General features: G+C 37.5%; 1 protein-coding gene and 1 non-coding gene across 11 annotated transcripts in view; one reads left to right on the top strand and one right to left on the bottom strand.

Moving 5' to 3' along the window:
- TBC1D5 (TBC1 domain family member 5) overlaps nt 1-22720 on the top strand; it is a 530924-nt gene that overhangs the window by 391184 nt on the left and 117020 nt on the right. For all 10 annotated transcript variants that reach the window (XM_053221498.1, XM_027061904.2, XM_053221496.1 and 7 more), the window contains one exon: nt 4014-4156. In XM_053221498.1, coding sequence (XP_053077473.1) covers nt 4014-4156 — 143 coding nt within the window. The remainder of the gene's footprint in view (nt 1-4013; nt 4157-22720) is intronic.
- On the bottom strand, nt 22309-22411 carry LOC113600080 (U6 spliceosomal RNA). Its single transcript, XR_003421047.1, has one exon. It is a non-coding gene; the product is annotated as a U6 spliceosomal RNA (small nuclear RNA).

Genomic DNA, 22720 nt, shown 5'->3' with positions numbered 1-22720 from the left:
TCTGGTAAAATGTGAATTATTGTATTATCACAAGTGATAAAATGTGTACGATTATGAGCATTGCAATCTGCAGGTGTAACATACCGAAAGCAAGATTAATAGTATCAAGCAATTAAACTGAAGCTATCTTTAAGGGGAAAAGAAAGCCTTAATGCTACCCTTAAGTGTAAATTAAACTCACGCTAAATATTTTTAACTGCAATAAAAGCATGTTAATTTTAGGAGTGACTTCTTTATAAGACCTCATTTCTTCGAGTAAGTTTTCCTTTCTAAGAATACAAAAGCTTACTGAAATAATTTCTGTTGGTAACTCATTCCATAAAGAACGGAATTTTTCCTTGGCTTTTAAGCTCAATGAAGAAAGCCCAAAATAGCACAGCAAATTTTGTATGTGGTGAATATATGTATGAACTAAATCCAGTAGGGATTAAAATGATTAAATTATTGATAAGGTCATTGTTGGTCCCAAAGCATTCCATTAGTCATACAGTACTACTTAAATATTTTGAGAATTTGGCTTTAATTTTCCTATAATCGCATATAAAATAGAGGAAACTGGGTTTGCTTTAATTTTATATCCTTGCATATACAACTTACTAGCAGTCTTATATAAAAGAAACATGCCAGGCATCTAATAATAAATTCTTTTCCTTATGTGTTTCTGTTTTTTTTTTTCCACTTCCTGAATTATTTTTATGCCGCCACTAACAAGATCACTGCCTGTACTTTCAATTTAGCTACACCTTTGCCTCTCGGTAGCATGACAGGTGGCTTTGCAGTGAGTTTATCAAGACCTTGGTAAACACTTAGAGCACTTAGCAAAGTGTACAGAGCTCTTTGCAAAGAACTTTCTGGATATCTATCTCTCTCTGTCTCTGTCTCTCTCTGTCTCTGTCTCTTTCACACACACACACACACACACACGCACGCACGCACACACGCACGCATGCGCGCACGCATGCACGTTTTGGTCCTTGCCCTGGAATTATTTAGCAGTGTACTTGGCAAGGTGAAACTTCAAAAATAAAGCACTGTGAAACATTTATAAAGCAGCACATCACAGATTACACATTGAATCTAAAAGTACTGAAGACCTACGTTCTATGCAGTTTTGATGATATGTTTTATTCAATGTAGATTGTGAGATATTTACAGCTGTCCCTCCTGACAGTGCCACAGCCGAGATGGTTGCATGTAGGCATGAGTGGGGTGTCATCGCCGAAGCTAAGCTAACACAACCCTAACCAGCAGGAAAGTTGCGTGAGAAGTTTGGGCATTTTGTTATAGAAATAATAGGAATGTATATCTTATTTCTTTAAAAAGAGAGGCTAATTTTTTTTTTTTTCGCTCTTGAAGCACCATCTGTGATGAAACTAACAATGCAACTGTCCATAAGAAAATGAGAGGACTGAGCCTTAAGCAAGGGGCAAAGAGATAGTATTGTATTCTCCGTGGTATCTATTAACTTTCCTCAGTTTTTTTTTTTCTTTTTTTGCTAAATGATGTCTGTTATAGCATGATGGATGATGTCAGCTTTTTTCAACAGTCATTTTGCTTTTAACAGGAGATAGCAGGAAAAACACACAGAACATTTTTCCTCTACACATAAGAAGGCTAACGAAAAGTAATGTCTTCCAGGAAATACCAGCCATAGTTATTAAATAGGCTTACTCAAATAAGGAAAGTATTAAAATAACCTCCATGAATGAAAGAAGCCAGTTCAAGGCATAGTACCATTTTATAGCTGTAATTCTTTACAACATTGTGATTGGACAAGTTTATACATTATGCTTATGCTTACCTCAAGTGTAGCTAATGCCATCATATAGGTGTGATTCTTGAATTTTATACTGGCATCCAGATTTGAACCAGATTTGAATCAGTTAAATGTCAGAATTTTATATTTCAAAAATGCCAAAATTTGCCTATCCATCAAACCAGGATAATTCTTATTTATTTTTATTTTTCAGCTTTATTGAAGTATAATTGGCAGATAAAATTATGGTATTTAAAGTGTACATTGTAACGATTTGATGTATGTGTACATTGTGAAAGGGTTTTTCCCATCTTGTAAACACATCCATCATCTCACATATTATATTGATTCATTCATTCATTTATTTTTGGTGAGGATATTTTAGTTCTCTTGGCAAATTTTGATTATATAATACAGTGTTATCAACTACAATCAACATGTTGCACTTTACATCCAGTTTTTTCATTAATTTTTCTTCCAGTTGTATCAGCTGAATAACTGTAAATGACCACATTCCAACTGTTTTACTCATTTAATAATACATATGTAATTATCAGTTTAAAGATCCTGTTTTTAAACAGGTCGCTAAAATGGTTGAATCCAGGTGCTTTTTGATTTGCTCATTCTCTGGTTCCCCTGATCCTCCTTGTGAGACTCGTTGGTTCTTTGTCATTTCAAGAAGAGCAACCTATTTAATTTAGAGATATTTTTGTACTTCTTAAAATAGTAAATATTGGCATATGTAATTTGAAAGAGTTAGAAGTGTGTAGAGAAGTAATATTTTTCCTGAAGCCACTTAACTACAAATAATATTAGACCAAAAAAATATATATATATATTTAGACACCTCATATTAGCAGTGGAGTGAGAATTGAAAGATAGATAAAAATTGTAAATGATACTGTTACACTTTTAAAAAGATAATGTTACTTAGGCTTTAAATCTTTTTCCTGAAAAATTGAGTATCATAATTCAAGATGTAACTGAAAATACAATTTAATCTGTTGATTAATTTGATAATATGAATGAAACTTAAGTATTTGATCATATGGTTCCTAATAACTGTGATACATGTGTGTGATTATACACTATATTGTCACAGCTTTGATTCATCCTTAAATATAATACTCCCTAAAGAAAGTATTTGAATTTTTTGGCGGGGAGGACTCACTTTAACCCCACAGATAGTTATATTTGGTTTCTAATTTTGCAAAGAGGTGATCTCTTTTAACTATTTTTTAAAGAATTTCCTCTATTCTGTACTATTTGGAATACTCGAAATTTGGAATTTTTGTTTCTTTGTTATGTGCCAGAACTACATAGAATTCTAGCTGAAATTCCTGGAGAAAGTCTTGTGTAAGGAAAGTATAGCCATGTTATATAAAATTAGAGGTAAATGGATAAAAGCATATCAAAGTGAATTATTTTAATTTTCTTGTAAGAATTACTTATGAATAGCTTACAGGCATTTATTGAAAGTTTAAAGTATAACTGTTTATGACATATAATTATATACAGACCTTGTTGAGTATTCTTATAAGCTGATTATGTCTACTTATAGCACAGATGTCCCATTTTCCTGGCCATGTATTTTAGAACATCCCTAAAAAGATAACCTCACTGATGAGGTATATCTATTCTAAAGTTGAAAATAAAGTATCACTATTTGTTTTGCTTGAAATAACTATCTATGCTTGACCAAAATAAAGATACCTGTTTTTTCCCACATTTAATTTTAAAATGAATATTTTAAAGAGTGAAATGTGAGAATGCAGTTTTCTGTTTAGCTATAGTTAATTTGTTGTACATACAATCATTTGCAAAATTCCAGTTAACAACAATAACAACAACAACAATAATAAAATCAGTAGTTTTCATAAAATCTTGGAAAATTCTATTTTTTAATCCTAACCTTACATATGATGTGACTGTCAGACCAGTGTGCATTCACTGTCCTTTTTGCATTTTGAGTTTGGGATTTCTGTTAAATATGAAAGATTTCTACCCTTTTCAAATATTCTGCTAGTGTTTTATACATATAGGAATAGACTTTAATGATTGTGGCCCAGTTATAAAATTACAAAATTGATCTGAAAGCTTGAAACTTGGATTTTACTGTATTTTCAGTATGTAATATTTGCTCAGTGTGATCAGTTAAAAAATTATAATTTTTTTCACAGTTATAGTAGAAAATGACTCTTCCTTATATTACTCTCAAAAGTACTATTTTCTGAATTTTGGTTTTGTTTCTCTGCAGACGGTGGGTCCGGCTACTGTTTGGACGAGAGTTCCCCCTGCAGGATCTTCTGGTGGTCTGGGATGCCTTGTTTGCAGATGGCCTCAGCCTGAGTTTAGTTGATTATATCTTCATAGCCATGTTACTCTACATCCGAGATGCTTGTAAGTGTTAATGACCTTGCCTACATTCAAGTAGGTGGTCCTGAGTTTTTAAATTGTTTTATCTTTTAAATATATTTTATCTTTTATTCTGAATTACCATACCTACCTTTTTATAGTAGGTAATATATTGAAGTTTCAAAGGAGCATACTAAATATCTTTTTTGTTAGTTAACTATGTACATATTGGGAGATGTGGGTGATTTTATCCTGAGGGAATTGGAATATTCTTCAGAACTATTTTTCCAAAGACTTTACTCCTGCTTTAATCTCCTCATTACACACATTTGTGAAAAGCACATATGAAAAGCCAATATTTCAGATATGTTTAGAGCTCCACCTTCTGACAGGTAGGGAGTATTCAAAGATATTTATCAGGCGATTGGAGCTATTTTTGTAGTATCAACAACTTGCCAATAAAAAATAAATATTACATTTAAAGATATTTTAACTTCTTCTCAGTTATATTTTGGCCAAATGTATTTCTCAGTACATTGCCAAATGGGAGACGTATTCCTATCTCATCAGATCTACCTTGGGATGCTTGCCATAGCTGGAAAGCCAGTGCCTGTCTGTTGTGAGTACTCTTGTAATCTTCAGCTTGAAGAAAATACCAGAGCATGTTTTAAATTCCGAAATACCTCAAATTGTTTTCCTTCTCAGAAAAATAATCACTGTTCACAAAACAAGATTTTAAGCCAAAGTATAATTAGGAAAGACTGCACAGAGTGATGATTAAATAGGAAATAAAAAAAAAAAAAACTATCATAAGAGTAGGACTTTGTCAGCAGAACATAAACTGTTTGGAGTCATTCATGATCTCAACTGTTCCATTGCTTTGTGGCTCTCTTTATTTGCTCACTGAATACCAGTTGTGCCAGATGTTCTTCTTATGCCTCTGGTAACGCTAATAATATTCTTTAAAATTTTAGATTATACTTTTTTAATTCCCCCAAAATTACTTGAATGAATAAGTGACAGGAGCACCACATTTTATCTAAAAATTGTGAGTTTTTTCTGTGCCTTGAAGGTCAAATAGTTTGGGTTTTGACAGACAAAGTGGAAAGTTCCTTCTTTCTGAGTCAGAGCTAATCATATAAGAACATGGAAATTATAAGAGGTAACATCTGGAAAGTAGAGAAAGATGTTTGGGTAGTGTTGATGGATACTAAATTTTAGGATATTCAATACTGCTCTCTCATTTTAAACTAGTATGAATTTTTTTTTATTTTTTATTTTTTAAAATTTACATCCGAATTAGTTAGTAGTATGAATTTTTGAATGTAAATTTAAAAAAAAAATGAGTTTTACTCTTTTAGAAAAAAATGGTTTGGGATATTTTCACAAAATATTCCAATGCAAACAACTGTTGAAATATATTCTGATTTTCTGTAGTCTTAAACAATTAAGTATTTGCTCTTTTCTTAACTTTGGTGTATCACAACTGTATATTTTGTAATTTAATCATTCTGTCTCCTATGCTGAGATCTACTTTTTGAAATCAATTTCATAAAACAGGTGAATTTTTGGCCGCTGAAGCCCTTACACACTTTCAGTCCATCCACTGATGTTATAAAACATATGTGCACATGTGGAAAAATGCAGGAGTAATGAAGTTGTTTATTCCTTTCAATATTTAGGCCAGTTTATTTTAATTTGCTTGTTTAAATCCATAAGAGTGCATGAGATCTCCTAAAAATAGGGTGACTATTAAGTTTTAGGGTCATTGCCCTTATGCTCAAGAAGTTTATCAACTAGCAGGAAAGACTGACATAATTAATTTCAAACTAACATATCCAGTGCTGTGGTTGAGGTGTGGATGGGTAGTATGTAAGTTTAAGGGAGAGGTACTGAACTCCCCTCTGGGTCAGCTGTGAGTGACTAGAGAAAATGGTGTAAGTGTCAGCAAGTTAAATAAGGGGATCTGAATTTCAGGTGGAAGGGACAGCATGAACAAATGCTTAAAAGTGAGAAACAGCTTAATGGGGGAGTGTGTGTGTGTGTGTGTGTGTGTGTGTTTGCAGGTAATTTGGTATTAGTGTGCAAATGGAGATTGACAGGTTATGAGACCAAAGAATCATGAACAGGGATAGGATCGTGATGAAAGTCTTTATCCTGTAAATAATAGGGAGCTCCGGAAGGGTTCAGAGCAGAAGTATCATTGTTAGATCCCTCTGGCGGCACTGTGGAGAACAGACGTAAAGGAGACAAGAGTAGAACAAGGAAATCCAGATAAAAGGTTATGACAGTTGTTCAGGGAAAAATGAAAGATTAGAGAAGTCTTCAAAATTAAATCAGCATGTCTTGGTGACTAAATATGGGTGAGGAGGAATAGGAAGTCCAAAATAGTCCCCAGTTTGGGGAGTTGAGTGACTGGGTAATATGTGTAACTTGGCTAGGAAATGAGGATTAGCATGTTTTAAGAATGGAAATGATTAAATTTTGGCCCTACTGATTATGCGATCTGTGAGAAATCATAACCTGAAGATTTGGAAAACAAAGCTCAATGTCAGTATCAAGGCTACAGATTTAGTTTTACAAATGTTTAATAGGTATGTGTTAGTTAAAACCAGAATATTGCATGTGACCTCAGCAGGGTGACCATATATCCCGATTTGTATGGGACAGTCTTGGTTTACACCTGCTAATGAAGAGTAATAATTACTAATACTGCCCTCTTGTACTCTCAGAGACCCTCCGTTAGGATCATAAGAATTACATGGTCAGCCTACCTAAGGTGGGTGCTTATAGAAGGAGAAGATAGACAAAGGTAGAACTCTGCATTTAACATCAGTGTTTAAGGCATCAGAGAAGAAAGGGCTTGTGTTGTAACCTCACAAAACTGTGTTATCTGAGCCAGGGGAGGTAATGGGGATTGAGAGTGCTGAGTACGATAAGCTAAAGGGGGAATGTCCATTCACTTGGCCCTGTAGGGGGACAATCATCAGATACCCTTGCCAGAATGGTTTAGTGGAGTGGTAAAGCAGAGGCTGGACTGCGATGGGTTGAAGAGTGACCAGACAGGTAAAAAGTATAAGAGCTTTCTCTATAGTTTTGTTGTTGTTCCCATTGCTTTCTATATGTATTACAGTTTCAACTTTAAAAATCAATAAAAAGGAAAGTATGTAGAGATAGCACATGTAGAGTAATCTTTAAAGACCGCAGAGCAGGGATGAAGAAAGATGTAGGTAGGGGTTAGTGGAGGGACAAGGAAAGTTGGATGGCTGTGTTTAGAATAAGACGAGAGCTCACTGGAGGCTGGAGAGAACCAACTGAGGATTTACTTCTCAGCCAGTCTTAAGTTGGTCCTTCAAGGTTCAACACTAGTTCCCCCCCCCCCCCGTTCCATTGATGAGATCTATGAAAAGATAAATTATCCTGTTTACTTGAAGTTTTTGTTTATTGTTTATTCTTCATACCGACTCCCCTAACACCCAGCAAGAGGCCGGATTTTTTTCTGTCTTGGTTTCCCTACCGTATCCCAGCATCTAGAACAGGGCCTGTTATGTAGTAATCTTGATGAGTATTTTTTGCGTGAAATGATCGAAGAAACAAGAGCTCAGAGGCAATGGAACGATGTTAGGAGTCCTATGGAACAGGAATAAAAGTTGGTACAGGTCCTGGATGAAGGCACTAGGCAGGTTTCAGAAGTAAACTAGTTGATTGGTGGAGAAGATGGGAAGTGGAGGAATTGCATGTCTGCTACAGGAGGAGGCAAGGTTGTCTGCTGTGAGTGAGGCATGGTAGGATTAGGGAGCTTAGGGGAATGCCTGGGGAGTGTGAGAGAGATGGCTGACCGTGGACTAGGACAAGCTGGTCTAGCTGTTGAAGATTCTGTCCTGCAGAGACTAATAGTGGGCAATAGAACCAGGCCTCAAGGTTAGGATTTTTGAGCCACACACTGCAGTCCAGGCATACAAAGGAAGCAGATAATGATCTAGGCTCCAAGCTAGGCGCACATGCAAATGAATTAGGCAGAACTGAAGAGAAGCAAAAGGGTGGAGGGTGTTGAGTGCATTTTTGAGAGAGTGATTTGGAATGTGTAGGGAGGGAAGCATGGCCAGGAAAAGACTGTGGGGAAATCAGAGTATGAAGGGATTCAAGGTAGGGTGTATGAGACTTTAAAGCATCAGAGGTGTGGTCAAACAGAGGATATTGAGCAGTTATGGGTGTGACCCGGATGGTTGGAGTTAGGTAAAGGGAAGGTAAGTAAGTCATTGGAGAGATCAAGAGATTGTACAGGAGGTGGGATTTTTGTTTGGTCCTCTATGGACACTTCACCAAGAATCATGGTAGGAAAAGACGTAGAAGGGAGCACAGTGGGCCAGACTTTAAAAGCCTCAACTAAACGCAGAAGAACGACCAAGGAAACAGCTTTTATTCAGTCATTTATCAAAGAATCAACCATTCAATCAGAATTTACTGAGTGCCTGCTATTTGCTTGCCATCATGGTGCATAGATGGCAGTGATGAAGGAGCATGATGAAGGTTTAGACGTATGGCATGAACTTTTGAGGGAAAGGAGGTTTGATGGTAATATCAGAAGCCATGGCACCCCTCACCTCACTGCTGAAGGTTGCGGAGAGCTGGGCCCAGAGGGAAAGGAGTTTTTCCTCAGAAGAAAAAGATTAAAAGGGAGAGGAATAGCAGAAAGAGGACACAGAACAGGACTGGGCAGTATGCGTGGGAAGCAGTACTAATAAATGAGCTTACATTTTAGGCCACGGTGAAGGACAAGAGGAAGGTAGACAGTTTGTTCCAAGTGGAACTTTGGTGTCAAGTTTTTATTCTATCTCAGTGGATTCTGAATCATGATGCACTGCCTGGGGCATCCAGAGTGATGATGTTCAGTTATAGCTAGTAGTTTCAAGCCCATTCATTCAAAAAATCCTAAATGAATTCCACTACCTGAGGCTGTGGGCATTGCACGCATTCTTTTGGAGCTGTAGGTGATATAGTTGTAGCTCAAAGAATGGTGCGCTTGGGGAAACTAAAAGAGCCTTCTGCCAGTGACGGCAGCTCCCTAGGGGTTCAGTGCAGGACTTCAAAGGGCCTGTGATCATCCTGATGCTGTGCAAAACATTATGAACATGTGCATTTCCCTGGGCCAGAGGCATATAATTTACATCATCTTCTTAAAAGGATATATAACCTAAAAAATGGTTAAGATTCACTGCATCTAGTCTAAAATCCTGATTTTACAAGCACTGATAATGAGGCCTGAAGATATATTGAAGTCCTAACCTCTGGTACCTCAGAATATGACCTTTTTGGAAATAGCTTGTTACAGATATAATTAGTTAAGATGAGGTCATATTGGAATAGGGTGGGCCTGTAATGCAATATGACTAGTGTCCTTATAAGAAAAAGCAAATTTAGGGGCACCTGGGTGGCTCAGGCGGTTAAGTGTTGGACTTCAGCTCAGGACATGATCTCACGGTTCGTGGGTTCAAGCCCCATGTTGGGCTCTGTGCTGATAGCTTAGAGCCTGGAGCCTACTTCAGAGTCTGTGTGTCCCTATCTCTCTGCCACTCCCCCACTTGTGCTCTCTCTCTCTGTCTGTGAAAAATAAATAAGCATTAAAAAAATTTAAAAAGAAGAAAAAGAAAAAAGAAAATTTGGGCCCAGAGGCATGCAAAGAGGAAAGTTGATGTAAAGACACACCGGGAGAATAATGCCATTTGAAGACAGAGGCACAGATTGGAATGATGCATCTACAAGCCAAGGAGCAAGGATTTTTAGCTGTTACCACAAACTAGGAGAAAGGCAAAGACAGATGTTCCCTCGGAGCCTATGAAGGAACAAGCCCTGCCTACTAGACGCTAGAAGACACAAGGAAGGATTCTTCCCTGCAGGTTTGAGGGGGAACGTGGCCCCATCAACACCTTGACTTCAGACTTATGTACTCTAGAGCACTTCGACAATAAATTTCTCTGGTTTTGAACTATCCAGTCTACCTTGGGTGCAGCGGCTCTAGCACTCTATTCCAGTGCCCTTCGCAGTTAAGCAGTTTAGAACTTGGGATTGGATCCGAGGGCCCTGCTTCATTCTTGTTCTGCCCCAGTAGTGAGCTACTGTCAGTATCTCATACTTAGTTTTTAACAAAAGTATTCTTACAGTTTTCTTTCATTACCTTGAACCAAGCTTTCATTCACTTTAAAAGTAGTTTGTCAGGCAAGTAGAGTATTCAACTACTTAATAGATTTCCTACAAACATTGCATTTTTTTGAGGCTTCAGAGATTCAGCCCAACCTCCACGTTTAGAAGTTAGGAAGCCAGATCAAGACCATAGGGCTAGAGCAGGCTGGTTCTTACACCACCTTTTCCGTTCCTCAAGCCCTACCTTGATTTTATTAAGTATAAATAAAATTTCATATTGGAAGAATAACAATATGAACATTATCTGTATAGATTTTAAAATTTAACCATTGAAATGATGGGGTCAAATGGCTGTTCTTTGAATGAAACTTTTGCTTTACTACAGATACATGGTATCCATTTCTGAATAATTCCCAAACATTTTAATAAAACCATCACGTTTACTTTCTTATGTGTTATAAGAAGTGGGTTTTTTTAATTCTTTGCTGGATTATGTGGATTAAGTTTGTGTATATTAATAAAGGTTAGGAGATAAGGAAATCTGATCATGAACCATTACTCCTGCAATAGTTTATTAATACCCATACTCTCACCACACTATTGTTTTTACTGACTTATTCTGTACTGAAATAAAGTCACTCATGTGGTTCCCTCCTTCCCCTGGCTCTATCTGCCTAAAAGGTGCTTCTGTTTTCAGGTCTAGGCCAAGACAGCTTTTTCCCAAACTTTCCCCATTATTCTAGCCCATACTGACCTCTCGCTTTTGCATTCCTATAAGATTTTAATCAATACAATTCAGCATGGCATTTAATTATACTCCATCTTATGTTGTTCTTTCTTGCATGTTAGTCCCATCTTTGAAAGTAGATTTTTAGCTCCTCAGGACCAGAACCACATGTGTTACAATTCTTCCCTAACCCTCAGAGCATCTGAAGCTTTTCATGTGCTCAGTATATGGGGTGATCTCAGATGGAAGGGTACCCTGGAGACCTGGGATGGGTTGGTGGAATGGATATGTATGCAGTAATTGCTGAGAAGACAGAAGAAACTCTTAGCATATGAATTCAAATAGATTTTTTATAATACACTTTTCAATATGGCTTTTGTAAAGAAAGCATTGTCTACTTTTTAAGTATCTAAAAATGTTTACATTTGTTTTTTATTGATTTAATTTTTATTAGCACCAAAGAAAAACATTTTCCCTCATTTACAATATACCATACCTTTTATTTGTCTTGTAAATTGCATTAACAGCTAAAATACTATAATCAAATTCTTTTAACAGTAGATTTTCCTAGCTAGAAAGTAACTCTTAAATGTTATTGTCTCTTTTAATTTACCTTCGCTCTGAATACTTTGTAAATGGAAAACTTTCCTTCTTGGTACTTCTACCCACTTCCTACCTTGTTTTTTCGCCAACGTAAACATGTCACAACACTGTAATTTTCCTGGGTTTTCTGTAGGGTGTCTTTAGCCATTCCTTGGTCTGGCCTGGCATGGCAATTGGGTCATCTTGGTAGTTTGAAACTGTGCCTTTTTATTTCATTTTAGATCTCTACTAACTCTTCAGCAGCTACCTGTTTCTCTGCCAGTGTTTCCATCTGTCCTACCCCAGAATTTCTGTTTCTCTATTTTCTTGTTAAGATCATGTTCCGTATTATACTGATGTCAAAATACAGTTTATTTCAACTACAAATTGAATTTATTTGTCTTTTCTGGAAAAGCTTTACCCAACCTCGGCGACTAAGAAACAAAGGCTCTCTTAAATTACATAGTAGTGTGTCACAGAATTTTTATCAAAACACAAATTAGTGGTCTTATTTTTAAAGGAGTGTTTAAGCACTTCCTGACTGCCAGCTCTCTTCCCACTCAGACATTAAATATTGCCAGTCACTTTATGACCATCTCAGATATGAATATTAATATAACCCTTTGAATTACAAATACCATTTATATTACTTTATATTTTAGTTTAAAAATTTTCTAAAATCTCACTAACAGGCTGATACATAATAGTAGCACATTTTTTTATGGTTAGATTTTTTTCAATAGACTTTTTCTTTAATGTTTATTTTTTTGGGAGAGATAGAGACAGTGCAAGCAGGAGAGGGGAGAGAGAGAAAGAGAGAGAGAGAGAGAGAGAGAGAATCCCATGCAGGCTCCATGTTGTCAGCACAGAGCCCAGTGTAGGGCTTGAACTCAAAAACCACAAGATCATGACCTGAGCCAAAATCAGGAGTCAGCTGCTTAACCAATGAGATACCCAGGTGCCCCACTAGACCTTAGTTTTTAAAGAAATTTTAGGTTCACGGCACAGTTGAGCTGAAAATACAGAATTCCCAGATACTCCCACCCCAACATGCACAACAGCCTACCCCACTGTCAGCATCCCTCACCACGGTGGTGTATTTGTTATAATCAAGCCTATAGTGACACATCATTATCACTTAAAGTGCCTAGTTTACAATACTATTCACTCTTGATGTTATACCTTCTGTGGGTTTGGACAAATGTATAGTGACATCTGTTCATCATTCTAGTAGTATCTGATAGTTTCCCTGCTCTAAAAATCCTCTGTGCTCTGCCTCTTCATCTCTTTGGCCCCTGTAACCCATGACAACCACTGATTGTTTTTATTGTCTTCATAGTTTTACCTTTTCCAGAATACCATATAGTTGGGATCATACAGTACATAGCCTTTTCAGATTAGCTTCTTTCACTTAGTAATACCCATTTGGGTTTTCTCTTTGTCTTTTTATGGCTTGATAGCTAATTTCTTTTTAGCTCTGAATAATATTCCATTGTCTGGTTATACCACACTTTATCCACTCACCTACTAAAGGATATCTTAGTTTCTTCCAAGTTTTGGCAACTATGAATAAGGCCACTGCAAATATCAGTGTGCAAGTTTTTGTGTGGACGCGAGTTTTCATTTCATTTGGGTAAATCTCAAGAAGCCTGATTGCTGGATAGGATGGTAAATGTCAGGAACTCAGTTGAGCTGGGCAGAAGAGAGACCTGAGCTATTAGGTGTTAGAGTATCCAATTAGAGAAACAAGTGAAAAATGGAAGAGTTATGCCTTTAATCACTGTGGTGATATAAGCAAGAGTCAAAAACTGGAGAAAATGTCAACTCCATCTGCTTCATTTCACCCATGGAATGGTACATTGGTTGAGGGTCAGATAGATCAGCATGTATGTGGGGTCATCTCACTGTTGAAGGAGCCCTGAACAAAAGATTCTGGTAGTTTAAGGACCCTGAGATGGCTGTGGTTTGGGGGCACGGTTGGGGGATTGAGGTGGAAAGACTCGAAATGGAAAAGAACTGGGTGCTAAGTCAAATGAAGAAAAATGTTTTCAAGAGTTCTTCCAACCCCCATAAGAGGTCCTGGCAGAAGCACCTGAAAAGGACCTGTGCCCTAGAGCTCAGATAAAGAAACCTAGGAATGAAAGCACCAGGGCTAGGAATATAAACATGTGAAAGATAATGCTGGCTAGGTTGGCCAAGACGTTGACTGCATATCCTTTCAGAGACTAGAGTGCCCTGGCTATGCACCATGTCTGGTGTGGGGTGGACCGTTTCCCCCTGTGACCTATCAGGTAGAAGTTTTTGTATTAGTCAGAGTTCTCCAGAGAAAAAGAACCAATAGAATATAAATTCAGATATAATGAGGACATTTATTATAGGAATTGGCTCCCTCAGTCATGGAGGCCTGGAAGTCTCACCATCAGTCATCTGCAAGGTGTAGAACCAAGAAAGCCAGTGGTGTAATTCAGTCTCAGCCTGCAAGCCTGAGAACTAGGGGTCCTGTGGTGGAAATCTCGGAGTCCAAAGGCTTGAGGATCAGGAGCTCTGATATCCAAGGGCAGGAGAAAATGGATATTCCAGCTCAAGAATAGAGAAAGAATTCACCTTTTCTTCACCTTTTTGTTCCATTTGGGACCCCAGTGGATTGGCTGATGCCTACTGTTTTTAAGGGCAAATCTCTTCCCTCAGCCTACTGACTCAGATACTAATCTCTTCCAGATACATACTCACAGACACACCCAGAACTAATGTTTTGCATACTATTTGGGCATCCTATAGGCCAAATTGATACATAAAATTAACTATCATATCTTTGTAATTGCCTGTGATCAGACCTGAAAAATCACAACATAATTGCTAAACCATCTTCTAAAATGGCTATAACCACTTTTCATTACCTTCAATGAATGAAAGTTCTCGTAGCTCCACATTGTCACCAGCATTGGGTGGTGTCATTGTTTTTGATTTTGACCATTCTAATATGTATCGCATTGTCTTTAATGTCAGGTTTTTTTGCTTGAAAATAATTTTAATTTCTGCAACTACAGGAATGGAGTTATGAAAGGATAATTATTCTCCTAGTGACATTCTATTTCATGTTCAAAATCATAGTTAATACACTATTCTGGCCTTTTATAAAGGGGAGGGAGTAGTCTTCTCTCCTAACGCCCAAATCTTGCCTTTCCATGTTCTTACTCCCATCCCACATTTTCCCCTCGCCCTAGAAAGCCATATAATAGATGGATTCAGGAACTCTAGGATAACTTAAATGGGCAAAAGCCAACAAAATTATATCCATCACTGGAATCTTACCCAGAAATATTCAAGATTCCATGTCCATCTGTTGCTGTCAAAATACAATGTGAATAGTCCTGCAAGTTGACTAGAGCCATTCTGTCTGATGATTAGAGAAAAGGAGATGGTGATCTTGGGTTTCCTGACTACTAACTTCCCCAGCTTTTTCACTTAACCTTCTTCCTTACCTTTCCCCACTCTGTTGCCTCCTCACCTAGATTCTTCTTCCCTATCAGTTCATCTGCCCAGATGCTGAGTAGAAATATCATTAAAGAAGTAATTAAAGATATCAGACATGAGATGTTATACTGATACCCTGCCTTTACCCCTGTTGCTCCTGAAACCCCATTAAAATAACATAAACCCATGGGACCCAGAGAATTAGGAAGGAGATTACAGAGATTTTGGAAGCAGGAAATCAGATGGGTGAATGATAACTGACAGATCTGAGAAGGCTCAATACAAATTTGATCATAGAGGAAACCAAGAAATAATCCATAAAATTCCTAAAAGAAGAGAAATTGGCAGTGCTAGGTATCTCTGAAAATTGGTAGAGGAAGGGAAACGGTTAAGACTAAAAAACAAGGGGTACCTAGGTGGCTCAGTGGGTTAAGTGTTTGACTCTTGATTTCAGCTCGAGTCATGATCTCATGAACTGTGAGATCAAGCCGCAAGCTGGATTCTGTGCTGACAGCACAGAGCCTGCTTGGGATTCTTTCTCTTTCTCTGCCCCTCGCGGGCTCATGCTCGCTCGTGCACGCTCTCTCCCTTTCTCGCTCTGTCAAAATAAATATATATTTTTTAAAAAATCTAAAAACAAGAACTGGTTGAAAGTCTATTTAAGAAGCTGTTATATACTCAGATCTCCAACCTGTACCTCCAGGATTTATCCTGGAGGCAGTAAAATGGAGGATCTCCGGACTAGGGACTCAGGGAGTTTCAGTAAACATGGAGCCCAGCAGTATTCTTTACCATCTTTAGTGTTCCCAGAACACTAAAACCAGACTCTCTCCCTCTATACAAAGTTTGGGGGATTCTTCTCTGGCAAAACCCAAGAAAAAATGCCTAAAAGTCTAGGCTCAGGGATTACTCAAGAATGACCTGTGTAAACCCTAGAGTTAACAGACCTACCCATCAATGCACAGACACCTTCAAGTTATCTCTGTACTACCCCACTCTTAGACATGACCAGATAGCCAGAAATCACTGAACATTTGAGGAAAACATCAAAATGAAAGCAGAGATCTAAACAAGCAGCCGGGAGAAAAAACAACTGTGAGTACACAGAGACTATATAGGGAGGAGGAAAAGTCTCAGAGAACTAAGAAAAACATAATTCAAAGGAAAAAGTGTAATTGAAAGTTACAATATGAAAATAAGGTGGTTGGAATATAAAACTGAAAAAGTATCCCAAAAAGTAGCACATAAAATAGATTTAGAAAATAAAAAAGAAAATTAAAGGATCTGGCCAGGAGATCCAACATCTAGATAATGAGATTTCTTTTAATAGAGAAAGAGAGAAAGAGAAGAAAGACATAACAAACACAGGATAAACAAACAAAAAAGAAAAACAGAAGGGAGAAAATCATCAGTGAAGCAATTAAAGAGAAACTTCCAATTGAACAGAAAAACATGAGTTTCTAAATTGAAAGGTCCATTATATCTGAAAATACATGCAAATTAAGGTACACTACTATGAATTTAGATGGGGGGGGTGGAAAAGATAAACTGGTCACATAGAAGAATGTGAATTAGAACGTTATGAGACTTTTTCACTGGAAGACAAAATACTCTGGAACAGGGCTCCCAATTTTCTGAAGGAAAAGTATTAACAGCCTGGAATTCTGTACCTAGCGTAGCAATTAAGTGTCAAAATAAAATCTTTCAAACAGAGAAACTTTCAAAAAATTTCCTGTCCTGTCCCTAAAGCTTTTAGAGGATGTGCTCCACCAGACTGAGTGTATAAAGCTAGAAAGAAGCTAGGTACTCTAGGAAATAAGGATACAACATTTGCAAGAGGTAAAGGGCCTCCCCAGGATGAGAGAACAGTCCAGAGAGCTCCTGATAAATTTCCTCAAAAAAATAAAATTAAAAAAAAAGAAATTGACAGAAATACCTAAAAATTGATTTGAATTTTTGAAAATGGATATATACAACTGGGATAGTGTTTAAGGTTAAACTTGTGTTAAATAACTACATGACATGGCAAATGGAAAAGGAGACAGTTATAAACCCCAGGAAAGAAAAGAGGTTGTGGAAAAAAATACTTTCTACAAATAATTAAAAGTCACTGTATTTTTGAAGTCACCTTATTATGTAAATTCGTTAACATTTTTCTTGGTAATTTCTTACTGTCTGCTCTGTCATATGCATACATTGCCCAAATTTAGTTGCATACAAAAATCGCATTTTTCCAGCAATTTCTGCCCACTGTACCCCTCTGCCCCTTTCCTACTTCAAGTATTCATCTTCTCCCCTCTGTAGGATTACCCTACAGATGTAGCTGACCCCCTGCATCTTGTCCCTCTTTTCCTCCCTCCACTGATCACTCTGTGCTGGCATTAATCTTTCTAAAACCAAATGTGATTACATTACTTCAGTCCTTCCATGAGGGTTCACGAATACAGAGTGAAATCTGAACTCCATCCCCTGTGTACAGGCTAAGACTGCCACTTGCTTCCGTGCCTCCATTTCTCTGCAGCACTCTGCCATTGGGCAGCTCAGTGTCCTGCTCTGTGGACTTCGATTTGCTGGCTGGTCCTCTCTGCCTTTGTGGCCTTCCACCCTGGGAGCTGTCCCAGCCCTTCGCATGTGCCATTGTTACCAGCTGCCTCCTATGTTGCAGTCAGTCTTATGCTTGTCTTCCACCATGCTATCAAGAGAAAGCTGAGATTGTATCTTATTTCTCGTCGTGTCCATAACACTTAACTCAATGTATGGAACAAAATAGGTATTTAATAAATGCTAGTTAAATAAGTGAATCATGAAGGGCAACAAAAGAAAGAGATAATGTCAACACTTCTCAAATATCTTCTGTACCTCCACCATTTCTACTGACACATCTGTGTTTCTGAGTAAGGAATTAAAAATCCTCAAGCAATGAAATAAAACGTACCTATATCTATATACCTGTACTCAGATTAACAAATAATTGATTAAAAACCTGACCTATGGTTTTCCTTCATTTGGATCAAAATGAGAGGCAAAAACTATAAATCAGGCTTATTAAACATGAGTCTCTAAATTGAAAAGGTTCATTATATATTATTTTTTTTTATTTTAGAGGAAGAGAAAGAGAGAGAGAGCAGGGGAGGGGCAGAGAGAGAGGAAGAGAGAGAATCCCAGGCAAGCTTCATGCCCAGTGTGGAGCCCAGTGCAGGACTAGATTCCACAGGATCATGACCTGAGCAGAAATCAAGAGTTGGACCAGCTGAGTAAGCCAGGTGCCCCTCTTTGTGGAAGTTTTAAACAGAGTTCTGATTTTTATGGAAGTTATACATGTACATACTTTAAAAAGTCAAATCATTCTATAAAGCTGGTTACAAAATTAACACTTGCTCCCAGTCCCCAGGCCCATGTGCTTCCTTTTAGTTGACCAAAAAAACATTTGCCTTCCATATTGTAAAGAAAAAAAAAAATCCTAATGTTACTAACTCTCACTTTAAACGTTGTCTACTGACTTCTCATTCAAGAAAACGAAGCTTTAACTCATCCTTAGCACTGAAGGCCAACCCCTGCCAGCCCCCACATCACAAATGCATTCCTTATCTCCCTACCCCTATGACATTATACCATAATTTTGGTTAAATCAACTTTAACCAGAGGCAAATGTTATTACAGCTGAGCAATACAGTGTATCATAACTATACTCACACCCTACCCACTGCCAATTCTCTACTCAGATACTTGTTTACTTACTACCTTTCATTTGACAACACTGTATGTTTAAAGATATAAAGTCTTGAGTAGAGATCTCTTAGGTTGTTTGATCTCTGATTAAAATAAATTCTGTTTAAAACATATTAAGCTTGGAGCACCTGGGTAGCTCAGCTGAACATATGACTATTGGTTTCAGCTCAGGTCATGATCAGTTCGTGGATGTGAGCCCCACATTGAGTTCCGTGCTGACAGTGAGGAGCCTGCTTGAGATTCTCTCTGTCCCTCTCTCTCTGCCCCTCCCTGCTCTTGCATGCTCGCTCTCTCTCTCTCTCTCTCTCTCTCAAAAAATAAACATTTAAAAAATCGTTATAAAGTGAAGCAATAAGAGGAGCACTTTTATTTTTTATTTTTATTTTTTAAATGTTTATTTTTGAGAGAGAGAGAGCGCAAGCAAGGGAGGCGCAGAGAGGAATCCAAATGCTGAGCTGTCAGCATAGAGCCCGATGCGGAGCTCGAACTCACGAACCAGGAGATCATGACCTGAGCCAAAGTCAGACACTTAACTGACTGAGCCACCCAGGCGCCCCAAGAAGACCACTTTTTAAAGTTTTTTTTTTTCTGGGAGTGCCTTGGCTGCTTCAGTCAGTACAGCATTCAACTCTTGATCTTGGGGTTGTGAGTTTGAGACCCACGTTGGGTGTAGAGAGTACTTAAAAGTAAACTCTTAAAAAAATAAAAAATAAAAAAATAAAAATTTCTAAAGAGTAGGCTACTCTGAATTTGAGATTCTCCTCTTTCCAAAAATCTAATTTAAAATTCTCATATTTCTGAGCAAAATCTACTAGAGAAATAAAGAGCATCCCATTGCTTACAGAAGAGTGTGTGTCCATCTTGGGTTTTGAGGGTGGATGTTGCAGCGATTGACGGCGCTAAGAGCGGCAGTGGTCACAGCGGCAACCAGGGAAGAAGACCCAGAAAGACACAGTCTTAGGAGGATCATAAACACTGGGTGAAAGTCACTTTGTATGGAGAAGGATATTACTCTGTTTTATATTTGGCTTTCTCCAAGACTGAAAAGAATCAGTTTCGTTGATTTTATTTACGATACTCCCTGCCCCAACCTGGTTTTTTGGTCCATCTGAAATCCAATCTTATATATTGCCATTTTATAACTGGGAAAGTCAAAATAGTAAGGGTTTTAAATAGTGGAAGAGAACAAATGCAAAAATTATTTCTTTTTTCCTTCATGTATTAGGTCTTCGACAAGTATTTTTTCAGAGCACATAGCATTTATTGACTATCTTCTGCATGCCGGGTAACTTGCGAGACACTTAAAATACACGTTGGCTTTGTTTTCAGTGTAGAGGTAGAATAAATTATTTTAAAGCCTTGAGGTTTTCTTTTTTGTTATTCTTGTTAGCTAATTATTTTTATTTTACATTTAATCCATGATTATTTGATTTATATACCTCTTTATAGCTAACTACAAAATTATGCCTATTTCTAAATATTTACTATACTTGCCCTTATATACGGAGACCTTTATTTCAGTGTATCTTTGAGGCTTCTCTGTCACTCAACACAGTTGGTGTTCAGAAGCCATCTGCCCTGTGTCTGAACTTGACCTCTGTACATGGATACTCCTGTCGTGACCTTTTCTGCTAGGAGTGCAGCAATGTGTAAGATATAGCGATGGAGAATGAGGCTGTCAGCTACACAGACCTGGGTTCATTCAGCGCTGTCTCTGCCATTCAGGAGCCCGGTGGCCTTGAATGTGTTGTTTATCCTCTCTGCACTGCTGTCTCCTCATCCACAATGTGGAGTTGATGACCACAGGTTCCTTAGTAGGGATTAGCAGGACTCACAGGATATTTGTATAATGTATGGCAAGTTGCCAGGCACATTATAGATGCTTAATAAGTGATAGCTATTACTTTTTTAATTTTAGAGAAATTAAAGGAAGTCTACATTTAATTTTGTGTTCTTTGGTAGTTGTTCCCAGTCCATTTTGTCAACTTGAGAAAGTAAGTATATCTAAATATAAAATTAAGTAATTAGAATAAAGTGTTTTATTTGCGAGTTTTACACTTGTAGGTACAGCTAACTTTGAATTATATGTAAGTTATTTAACCATATTGCTTTAGGCTTTCTCAAAACAGTATCATCCTCTGATTATCTTTACTGATTTCATTATTTTTTTGTTTTCTTATTACTGGAGAAACTATTTAAGCCAGCTCCCTTAGACACCTCCAGAACAGTCGTGTGCCATGTAGAGGTAGAGACAGAGAAGTCAGCTCTGCTTCGTGCGGAGGGAGTGCCATTCAGCAAGAATTAAACAAGATGGGAAACACACTACCTTGCATCTGTGCCACCCTTATAGGAACCCTGCGCGTAGTGTAAGCATCATTATCTGTTTTATAAATGGGAGAAATAAAGCTCATGAAGTTAAGCGCCTTGCCTAGGTCACACACGGAGTAAGCGAGCATTCTGAAGTAGATCTAATCTAGATTCTAACTTAGATCATCTGATTCCAAATCCAGTCTGTTTTCCTAGGTACCACTTACATTTGTCTCCATCGTCTCCGAGTGAGCTCTTCAGGGTGTGCAGCTTCGGTACTTTGTTTTGAAAGCATATATGTACTTGGTTTCAAATGCAGGGAGATAGCAAAAATCAGCCTTTTTACTTGTTTTCCTGTGTCACTGCCCTGCTCTGATAGAATAAGCACTAGAGAAGGAACAGCACTGCAGATGAGTTTCTCACGTGCAACAACAATCTGCTATAAAGATCAAAACTAAATTCTTACTCGATCAGATCCCTGCTATTTTGTTTGTAAACCAGCTTGTGTTATTCTCTCTTGCGTACTCTTAATTGGGCACGGCAATTCAAAATGGACTTAACGCTTCGCGTATGCAATTGCAAATTAAAAGTGCTCTAAACGTACAAGTTTTCATTAATAGATATAGTATTATCTGAAGACAGTGGGCTATAGGGTAGGTAAAACTTTACCTACACTCATTTAGGTTTTCAGCTGCATTCTTTAACAAAAAGCATATTAATGAGAAAAACAGAAGTTTATTAACATCTATCTTATTATATAATTATATATGTGTTAATTACATAATCATATATTTTAATATTATTTTAATCTTAATAAAATATTTATAATTATATAATTAATACATATTGACATGTATATAAAAATGTGTGTCTCATTTGTATTTGGTACTCAGGGAATAATGAGCAAATCTCAAAGATATGGCTTTAGAATTTAGGATTAAATACTGTCTTAATAAAGAAAGGGGAGAGAGGATGTAGATCTCATAGAGGAAAATAAATGATTTTTAGGAAAGACAGTGGACCCTTAGAAGAATAGATGAAAGGTATGAGTTTGTGACCAAGTTTGTCCTGGGGGAATTTATGACCATTGACTTCCTTTTGGAGGATTTATCTTTAGGCAGATAAGGGGAGTTCAAAGAAAGCCTCACTCTGTTTTTGTTGTTTTTCAAGTGCCTATAGCTCAAAATAATCAGTATACCAAAGGGACATATTTGGGGGTGGCATGTCCTGAACTCCCATAGCAGTATTTAACTTCACAAATTTGCACGTCACCCTTGCTCAGGGACCACGCTGACTCTGTATCGTTCCAGTTTTAGCACATGTACTGCCGAAGTGAGCACTCTACAGCACTATTTCAGCTGGCATGTTCTACTACCCTTCAGAGCTCAGATTCATTTGCAATTATATCCCTAGTGCCAGTGCCTAGCGGTCTCTGTGTGTCCGGGATATAGTAGATGCTCAGGAAATGTTCATCGCATTCAGTGTCTGGGTGGATGAAAGGGAGAAATGAGAGAAAGAATGTTAGCTCCTTCTTTCACTCTGCAAGTAGGATATTATTAATGCATTAGTTGGCTTCCCTTACATGTTTTACAGCTTCTGACAGCTTCAAAAGTTCTTTCAAGTTGTAATAATAGGACTGTTGCCCTTGT

The sequence above is a fragment of the Acinonyx jubatus genome, chromosome C2, assembly GCF_027475565.1.
Source record: "Acinonyx jubatus isolate Ajub_Pintada_27869175 chromosome C2, VMU_Ajub_asm_v1.0, whole genome shotgun sequence".
Taxonomy (NCBI): Eukaryota; Metazoa; Chordata; class Mammalia; order Carnivora; family Felidae; genus Acinonyx; species Acinonyx jubatus.
The sequence above is the reverse complement of the archived record's forward strand: the minus strand, read 5'-3'. Positions and strand labels throughout refer to the sequence as shown.